General features: G+C 38.3%; 1 protein-coding gene across 2 annotated transcripts; it reads right to left on the bottom strand.

Annotated features, from left to right (window-relative positions):
- Nucleotides 1–5210: 5210 nt before the first annotated feature.
- On the bottom strand, nt 5211–9880 carry YEATS4 (YEATS domain containing 4). Of its 2 annotated transcripts, XM_057377600.1 has the most exons (7): nt 9797–9880; nt 9577–9696; nt 9004–9070; nt 8819–8913; nt 7390–7482; nt 7221–7308; nt 5211–5785 (listed from the first exon to the last, which is right to left on the bottom strand). In XM_057377600.1, the coding sequence occupies exons 1-7, from the start codon at nt 9845–9847 to the stop codon at nt 5616–5618; spliced, it is 684 nt and encodes a 227-aa protein (XP_057233583.1). In that variant the 5' UTR covers nt 9848–9880; the 3' UTR covers nt 5211–5615. The 2 variants fall into 2 exon arrangements, with proteins under 2 accessions (XP_057233583.1, XP_057233591.1); XM_057377608.1 differs by lacking the exon at nt 7390–7482.
- Between the last annotated feature and the right edge of the window lie 10 nt (nt 9881–9890).

The raw sequence follows: 9890 nt of genomic DNA, 5'->3' as shown, positions 1-9890 counted from the left end.
AATTAAAATCCCACTCAATTGCTTTGGTTTCATCAGATAAAGTATCTGTGTGTTCATTTAATATGGCTCTCATGCATTTTATCTTTATGCTTCATTTAAATATGAGAAGCAAACACATTTTATGTAGTTGTTATTCTCCAATTACTACAAAAGCTTCTTGGAATCTTTGATCATGAGAATGTTATTTTAAATCCAGTTCTTTGCAATTACAAAGTGTCTTTAGTGAAGTTAGTTTGGATGCAATTCTAATCCCAGTAGAGTAAACCACAGTCAGTCATCAAAAAACAGGTACGACTATGGAGCAGTAAAGAGATCAGAATGAACCCAAGTAACTGAGTTGATTTATGTGGTGGTGGGCCTTTTTTAGACAGAAATTCTGCCAAAGTTGTAATGATAACAAGCATCTGATGTGAAACATCAATGATTTAGCATCACTTGGCATTTACAAAATGTTGTTATTATTATTAAAATACAGTAGATCAGCAATTTTTTTTTTGTATCAGTGACACTAGAATAGAGTTTCACCAACAGGGTTTTGGGGTTTTGGGCGGTATTTTTACACAAGACACAGAAAAGTGACGCAGGTATATAGCAGCTGCTGACCAAACTCAGCATGCTTCAGTGTGGACAGTTATTAGATGATCACAAAATGTATTCAGAGTTGTCACACAAACTTCTAGATTTAGGTAAGACTGAAGATTTAGGTAAGACTGAAGCTAGCATTGTACAGCATCAGTGTCAGATAAAGCTCAGGATGGTACAGCGACAGCAGAACCAAGTTACATTGCTTTTTGTCTTACAGATTTTTTGTCTAGTATTTATTGAGTGGTGAAGTAGCTGTAACATAGAATTGAGGAGAGTSATAGAACTTATAAAGGGCACATTTTTTGGCAAATGTACAAAATACCATGAAAGAAAATAATTTTACTCCAAAGTCAACAAGAGGGCATGCAGTAGCAAAGGCTAGGTGACAAAGTGGTTTGTTTAAATTTATGCTTAGGTTATCTTCAGACTTCCAAAAACATTAGCTWAATACTTGTGAAAAAGTTTAACTATGATGAAATATAAAACATTACCAAAGTGGCCCTTCTGCTATTAAAATGTGGCTTCTTCATTTACTGCTTTATTACCTTCATTCACCAGAAGTCTGATTGTAATACACTCAGTTCCCAAGGATCAAAGGTCAGGTTTATTTAGTGAAGTACCAAGCATTTCCATCTCCAAACACAGAGGCAGAGCACTYGTAAGAGTTTAGGAGATCAGATTAAAATATGAACAAAGTATTTTCAATGAATCCATGAAAAGTTTTATTGCTTTTCCATTTTAAAATACATCTACTATGTCAGCCAGTATCAAAAAAAAGTAATGAYTTTGTTTCTGCCTTTTATCCCTGAGGGGTGAAATAATGCTAGAAAGAATTCACAGCCATAGAAATATGTCTTCTTTATTCTCAGCAAATGCACAAGGACTAGTGCATTTCTTATTTATCAATAAAGAACAAGCAAAACTCACAACATGGTTTAGTTTAGATTCAGCTAGACTGTTATCTATTTGAAACTGTAGATTCCTGACTGTTAAATAATGTCAAGTGAATCTCTCARGATGCAGGACTAGCAGACTGATCTGTGATGAGATGCCCCAAGAGTACCAGGTAMCCAGGAGGAGCAGCCTTTGTGGTTGGTGACGTGCAGGCCTGGCAGCTGAGCACACACCAAATCAGCCGTGCCCTCTGACACAGCCCACGATGTTCTGTCATGATCCAAGGCGATGCCCATCTTCATCTGCTGCTGCTAAGGACTATACAAGGAAGATTCAGAGCAACCACAGAGCTTTGAAAAGCAGCTGATGCTTTGATCATTTTATACATGATGTAGTGTGTGCTGGAGTTCAGTCTGTCTAGTCCTCTGTCTTCACCATGAAAATGTGCTTAGACTGGAGCAAGAAGGAAAAAAACCAGTTCCAGTTGTCCAATATGTATATTTATTCTACAATCACTAAAAAGTTGTGTAACTTCCAAAGGTAAGGGGAAAATAATTTAGATATTCATTTACTAAGCATGCAACCCTTTCCTGAGATGGTGGCTTTTTTCAGCTTAAAAAAAAAAAAAAAGCACTCAATTTGTTTTCTTTAATGTCCTAAGTCCTATATGACTTGGTTTTCCTTTGCCTGTTCCCTGTCCAGTCCCAGAGAAGCCCTGCAGAGCTGACTGTCCACAGCTCACTGTGAGCAGCAGCTCTGGAGAGTACTCTCACAATCTCACGGAGAAGAACTTCTAAAACTGTGTGATGTAGATTCAGTTTTCCTCAGGAGTATTTAGCTTACCAAGTAAATGCTTTACCTGCTACATAAACTTACACAAAGAAATCAGGAAACAATACCAAAAGTTAACAGCAAGTTCCACAAACATAACTTCTCAACATTCTCTTTTTCACCTCCTCAGAATTGGGGTTCAGGCTTAGGACCTGAATGCAGCTCTAGGTGGAATGCAGTTATCACTCAGGTCAGTAATTARAACAAAAATTACCTGGATTAATTATTACTTTAATAAACATACAGAGGAAAAAGTATCCGCAAGCTGGCCCTGCTACATTCAACAGACTTAGTTCATGGAAAAATACAGTACTGTAGCACTATTCAGTTTCTATATTTTGAGTCCAAAAGTTGTCACCCTTATTGCATGTATGAGAGGCATAAACCTTGGGTTTGCCAACTCTTAATACCTGTATTTACCCAGCATGCTTAAAGATGCAAGCTTAGAAAATGTTATTTAACTGTGGAATGATTCTATTGTCTTTTGTTTGGAGTAATTTAAACTGAGGTGCAGTTTTGTCTAATCAATTCATCATGTGAATTTCTTATCATRCATCCTGTTTCTTGATCCTATGAATAAAGAGACCGGGATGTTGCATTGAGAAACTTAAAAAAAAAMCTTAATTAAAACCCATGCATTTTATTAACATTCTAGATTAAAGGTTAAATAAAACATGCTATTTGAAAGAAAAGCAGATTTGTAGACTAAAAAAAAATGTGAAATTTGCCAGACATTGCAGAATCAAGACATGGAAGAAAAAAAGCTGTTGGTCACTTCAGGTGAAAGTATATACAAATCAGAAGCCAGTAGTATATCAGATTAAATTTGGTTTTGTCCTAAAGCACAGAATTCTCCACAAGTGTGGAAATAAGAAGGGCTGGCTTCTCATTCAACAAATGAACACYTTAAAAATACAGTCATTATTAGGGGCGGAGTAGAACAAATACTGTATATTGCAATGTAAATGAAGTTCTTTTTGTGGCCTAATCACTGACATTTAAGAGATTTTTCTTATGAAAATCAAGATTTTAATTTTGGATGTGTATAAGCTATTTGCACAGGCGAGGCTGTCTCACTAGAAATTTAGGTGATTTCATGTGCTAACTTAAAAAAAATTTAAAATGGAAATAATAAAAATGTATCATAAATGAATGCTACTTAAATCCCAACTAAATATATATAACAGSAATTTCTCATTGTGGCTATTCTTTTCTACCATTCCAATTCTCTTTTCTTTCCCTCATTTAAATGAAACTGGCAGGAAAATTAGAAATTTCAACACCCTTGCAAGCCAAAGGTTCATTTGTAGCGTTCATTAAGCAGTAAGCATCCAAAGAAGTTTATTAATTTTATCAAGATGAAGTTTTAAAAAGTACTTACTTTTACTTGCAGAAAATCCTACCATTTTGGACCTGCAATTGTGTGCAAGCGAAGTATGCTGTCCAGTAGAGTGCTTAAGTTATGGTTTGTGCACTCATCACATAACCTTGGACTGAAAAAGGAAAAAGAAACCCTAACAGTAACCTGAGATATTTTGAATTTGAAAGCTGCTTCCTTTGCCAAATGAACAAAAATTGTAAATATTCACACTTAATCTTGTGCTTCCTGGCACAGCACATTTGATTTGCTGACAAGGCTGCTGAACAGTTCTGTAACATGCAAGAGATGATTTGGTCACCTCTACAGAAACAAATACAGGTTGTCTCATCAGATGAACAAGTCCCAAACCAAGTGAGATCAACCAAAGACACATAGATGTGCCAAAATCCCAGTAATTAAACTGCTGTTGAGACTGGAGAATATTTTGGACATATCTGCCACCTGGTGTTTGGAAAACATCATGCCTGAAACAACCTGAAATGCTCTTAAATCTGTAATTCCATTAAGAAGTAAAAACACATGGATGTATTTTATGTGGATGAAATGCATAAGCAGCCAAAGGTTGGTGTTATTACCAGCATCTGTCTAGAAAGAAAATGAACAGGGTGCTTTAATGTTGCTTCTAGTTCCATCTCTACTGACCACAAAATTTAGTGGTAAAGTCAAAGTAAATCTTTGACTTAACTGTATCTATACATGTCCTGTCAGATAATGGCACTTTTGGTGAGAAATGTCTTGGGCAGCAGCATTATACAACATCACAGTCTGACTGTAAACTACAGTGTGTCAAAACCAAAGGAAAGAACAGGATTCTATGAGATGGAGCTAGGAAAAAAAAGGAATAGTGATACACAATACTGAGTAGTGTGTAACAAGTCATTGTCTGAAATCACTGTGATGAGTATTAATCTGTCTTAGCTAAAACATCCAAAACCCCCAAACCTTCTTCATCTGCTGCTTAAAAGAACACTGGCTACTCAATCAACAAGTCAAAGCATTTAGAAAAATTTGGATATTCTGCAGTGCTAGGAACGATCTGGTGCAGGTTTGCTGGCAGGACTTGTGACCCCAAGGGGGACCCACATTGGAACACTTTGGGAAGAAACGTAGCCCATGAGCTCTCASCCTGGAGAAATTCATGGAAGACTGTCGCTTGGAGGCTGGAGCAGGGAAGAGCAGGAGGAAGGAGGTTACATTTGGTTAAGTGACTGCAGTACAGTACAAATTTTAAATAAAATTATACAAAACTACGGAATAATTTGCTGCTTCTGAGCATAGCTTGTAGCATTGACACATTTGTATGTTATGTGCATATAAGAGTATATTCTTACCTATAGATATACAAGTCATTTAAAATTCTGTTTTCAGAAAGTGTTTTCATTGTGCTGATAACAGAGAGACATGTCAAAAATCACTGTAATCAGACTTAAGCATACTATTGTATTTCAATCTCTGCCTTAAAGCAGGGTATGCTACTTAAGAGTTGTCCTTGAACCCCACAGCAGGACAGAGACAAARATACTAAAATAAAAAACTGCGTATTTTATTTTTAGCTTTAAAGATACATCTCTAGACAATCAGTAGAAAAAAAAACCAGTAAAAAAAGTAAACACCAGCATTTTGTAGAATCACATTGAACTAATACAAGACTTAATACAAAGTTTTCATACACGACTCAAATGCATTTAAAAAAAAAAAAAGTAGGCTGGTCTCCAAGACCACTTCTGCTTTAAATAAATTGTTAAGTACCTATAAAACAAGGATACATTCTTTCTTTTTTCTTCCATTTATGAAGCTGATTGCCACAAACTTCAATCATTTGCCAGTGAAATTCTCATAGTCTCAGTGACAGAACTGAAGAGAACTCATACAATTCCATGACTGAAGTCCTTCCATTTTCAGTATACATTTAAGTCAGCACTCATCACATATCTTTAGACTGATCATCTTCTTCAAGTTTTCTGATTTCATTCTTCAAACAGTTGATGGTTTCACGACTTGCTTTTAGTCTTTCTTTAAGCTCAGCAATTTCAAAACTAGTCTTCTTTTTGGCAGCTTCAAGTTTTTCCCTGGTTTTCACTTCAAGGTCTGCAACTGTGGTGGTGATAAAGAAAAGTAAATAATGTATGTACCACGTAAAGTTGCATTTTTTAAAAAAATTAAAACTAATTTGGATAGTGTGTGTCATAAAAAAATCTATTTCTGTTAGGCATAGAGTTCAGTGGTTGGAATCAAACTGGTATCCACATAAGCATCTGGATTAAAAAAAAAAAAAGATTTGTTTTGCAGCCTCACCTCAGCCTATTAGTTTTGCAGGTAAAAGTTATACAATTCATAAAATCATTTTCGACATTTTTTTTAAAAGATCTGGCGAGGAAAATAGAACCTGACGTGGGGACAGCAAACACATGGGAAAATGCAGAGAACTATGAGTATGTGGTCCCTAGTGACAGCACATGAGGCCACAGGCACAAACTGAAATATGGGAGGTTCCCTCTGAACATCGGGAAACTTTTACTATGAAAGTGACCAAGGGGTGGCACAGGTTACCCAGAGAGGTTGTGGAATCTCCACCCTTGGACATATTTAGAATCTCCAGCCTTGGACACATTCTCCAGACTGGACACAGTCCTGGGGAATCAGCTGCAGGTGGCCCTGCTAGGGCAGAGGCTGGACAAGATGCATCCAGAGGTCCCTTCAAGCCTCCACCATTCCGTAATTCCTTCTCCATGTACTATAACCATTTTCTGTGTCTCAACCAAGTTTAATTCTACATATCTAAATGTTTTCTCATGCTGCCCTGCTCTTACGAGCCCTGACATCAAGCATCCTCTTTTGTATTATTATTTCACACCCAAGTTTTAGGACAAAGACTGTCAAGCTAACAAGTCAATTAAGGTCATGGAGACTCCTCACATCCCATACATTAATAATTATGGGCAGCATCAAATATGATCTGTTTCATTAGCACGTTTTAAGGAAATATTCACACCAAAAAAAAAAAATCCCACGCTAAAAGTTTCTACCTACTATCTGCAGAAATATTAAAAGAAATTAAGTGAAAACAGTCTAAATTTGGATGATTTTATGAATCGTATTATTAAACATTTTCTAAACTAAAACTGTAATATGCAACATAACAAAAATTTATCTCAAGATTGGCTGAACTGAGGTAGGAAATAACAAAAATTTATCTCAAGATTGGCTGAACTGAGGTAGGAAATATAAGCAGCTCACACATTGACACAGCCAAGCAGACATAAGGCAAATAGGAACCCTAATTCTGAAGAGCTTCAAACTCATAATCAGTCTCCACGCTTAGCTCTAGGTGTTTGCTGTCCAAAAAAATACCTGACATCTGTTGTCAGGTGAGCTGCGCTACAGTGGCATTAAAGATCATAATTAATAGGGCAGGATTTTGGCTCAATAAATACTACATCATCTACTCTCAGCCCAGAAATAATACCCACTAAAAGCAAACCCGACTATTGCTATTTTTAAAATTAAAATATTTTAATTTTCAACTTACACTCTGTTTCATGCTTGTAAGCACCTAGTGTTAGTTGACGAGACGTTGTTAACAGCTGCTGCATCATTGCTGTAGGATCTTGAAATATCTAATGAAGGAGAAAAATACATGGTATCACTAATATCATCACTTCAAAATAAAGTGAAGATTACATTAAGAATGTTCATACCATTTCATCATAGAATTCAGAAACTACAGTTTTCTTCCCCAGGATAGCATTGGTATCCGACTGAAAAAGCTTCAGCAAGTGATATAAGGTTACCTATGCGAAGACAGAATTTTATTAGCTTCACAACTGTACGCAAATTGAAATCTTGTTCTAGATATCAGCAAGTACCACTTGTTCCTACAAAACAATTGTACAGGATTTAAAAATGTTTTAGGAATGCAAAAATAAATGTCATATAACTTCAGTAAAATTACTTAAATTTAATATTAACTGTTAAAACATGCCAACTATCCAAAGGCCTCTTGAGACTTTAAAAATGTCTGGGAAATAGTTTAGGACTGGTACACAAACACTGCTAATATCACTTTGTCTCAATCATTTCCAAATAGGTGATGATAGGTAATTCAAAACAACTTTCCTAATTAATTAGTTAGAAAATGCTTTCTGTGACCTTATCCTCCTTTCTTGAGATAGAAAAGCACCAGGGAGGTTGTCAATCCCTTTTCACTGGACTCTCTCTTTATGGAGCTAYTCTTCAATCCCTGCCCTACAAATGGCAGAGCAGGGAGAGGAACGGAAGCTCTGTCCATCCCCGAGGAGACACCGACCTTCCTGGAAAGGAAGGGCACAACAGCCTCCAAAACAGCCTTCCAAGAACAGCAGCAAAGAAAAAAAACACCCAACCAACTTYGGGACAGCCTGGCCAAGCTGTGAATGGAATTCATACAAATCAGGATTCTACTGAGCCCAACAGCAAAGGAAGACCTTTCTACTAATTGCCACATATTCAAGAAAAACATAAAATACAGTTTCCCTCTCATTTAGCAAAAAAACGATAAAGAAAGGATTGTTCATGTGATGAAAGGAGCTCAATCCTTTCACAAGTAAGGATCCTTTTTCCCTAAAATAGAGCAACCAAGCTTCCTACCTAAACCTGGATAAGCAAACCTACCAGGTACGTCTAAAACACAGGAATGGAAGAAAGAAATTAATTCCTGTACTTTATTAACTACAGAATTGTCTTAACCTGGTTTTCTTAGGGCAGAAACATATGCTAGCATAGTACCTCTGCTGCTTTTTGACTGATTTTGATCTGACAGAAAAAAATCCCAAACCTTCAAATATCCTAGAATTTAGAAGCTACATGGAAGAGAAATCCTCAGTGTGTGCTCAGCCCAGGTAAGGTATAATATGTTGTCATGGATTAGTAAATGTCAGAGAAGCCAAGCACAGGCAAAGCAGTCATGAATACCAGGAGAAAAGCACAGAAACAGGAAAATGTGACCAATCATTACATTAATTTTCTCCAAGAACAGATTTATGACTTCCACGGCTAACAAGACTTAGTTTAACCAGAAATTTCCTTGAGCACAGCCGCAGGCCACCATAATTAATTATTTAAGTTTTGCTAAAAGTTTGATGTACTTACAGGTCTTTCATTCGGATCAATGAAAAATATCTTAATGATTATCTCGAATTCACCCCAGCCTGTTTCGGTGATTTCATATGGTGGTTTGGTAACAACTGCAATAGGAAACACAGAAGTGTTAGTCCCATGATAAAGCCAGAACAAAAGCCTAGTTCTAGGAACAAATGCCAAAATGCAAAACCCACCTCTTAAAGGATTACCGTAGCTTTCATGCAATTTGAATTGAATTTTTTTCACGTATGCAGACATATCCTAAAACAGAAACATTGTTATTTCTGATTATTTAAATAGCACACCAAGCTACTATTCATTCATCTRTCCTACACGTCTTCATTCCTACTCACATAAGCACAGTATTTCTTCTGACTTTAAATGCAGAAGGAAAGAGAACAGCGAATCATAAAATTAGTTCTGACACACAGGTCTCTTAGTCTTTTGTCCCCATGAAAGTTCTCCAGTCTCCCCCTCAACTGGAAGCGTGCCTTTGCCATGGTTTTCCTTTCAGCCCATGTGTTTCCTCTGCTAACAGTCGAAGCCCCTTCTGCCCTTTCCTCGAATCGCAGCCTTCCAAACCCCCACGTTCCGGGGCTGCTGGGCTGGAAAAGCCCTCGAACAGCACGGAGCCCAGCCCTAAGCCAAGGCCGCCACTCAGCCACGTCCACGGGCGTTCCGCACACCGGCAGGGACGGCGATTCCCCGTTTCCGGGCCGCCCGTTCCCAAGCCTGAGCAGCCTGTCGGCGAGCCGGCTCTGCCCTACCTCGTTCCGGTACGGCTTCACGTACACCGTCCACTGGTGAGTGTGACCATCCTCCTCTCTCTTCTTCCCAAAATACCGCGCCACGTTCCCGTACACGATCGGCTTCACGATGGTAACGCCCTTAAAGAGAAGGAACACGGGCGGACGCGGCGCGTTCAGAAAGGCGCCGCCGCTCCGCCCCCCGCGGCCCGAGCCCCGCCGGTGGCCGCCGAGGCCGCACCTTCACCCTGCCGCCGGAGTCAGGCCCGAACTCTGCCATTCTCTTGAACATATTGCCCGGGGGCGCCGCCCGCCGCCGCCGCCGCCCGCGGGTG

Source organism: Malurus melanocephalus, unplaced genomic scaffold, assembly GCF_030028575.1.
Source record: "Malurus melanocephalus ecotype Western Australia unplaced genomic scaffold, MMel_1.1 scaffold_10, whole genome shotgun sequence".
NCBI lineage: Eukaryota > Metazoa > Chordata > Aves > Passeriformes > Maluridae > Malurus > Malurus melanocephalus.
This window is presented reverse-complemented; position numbering and strand designations above follow the sequence as displayed.

Coding starts and splice junctions, on each gene's coding strand:
- YEATS4 (XM_057377600.1), bottom strand. CDS start 9,847: ATGTTCAAGAGAATGGCAGAGTTCGGGCCTGACTCCGGCGGCAGGGTG. Junction 9,071..9,576: donor TGAAGCCGTACCGGAACGAG/GTAGGGCAGAGC, acceptor TTTCTGTTTTAG/GATATGTCTGCATACGTGAA. Junction 8,914..9,003: donor CTACGGTAATCCTTTAAGAG/GTGGGTTTTGCA, acceptor TTCCTATTGCAG/TTGTTACCAAACCACCATAT.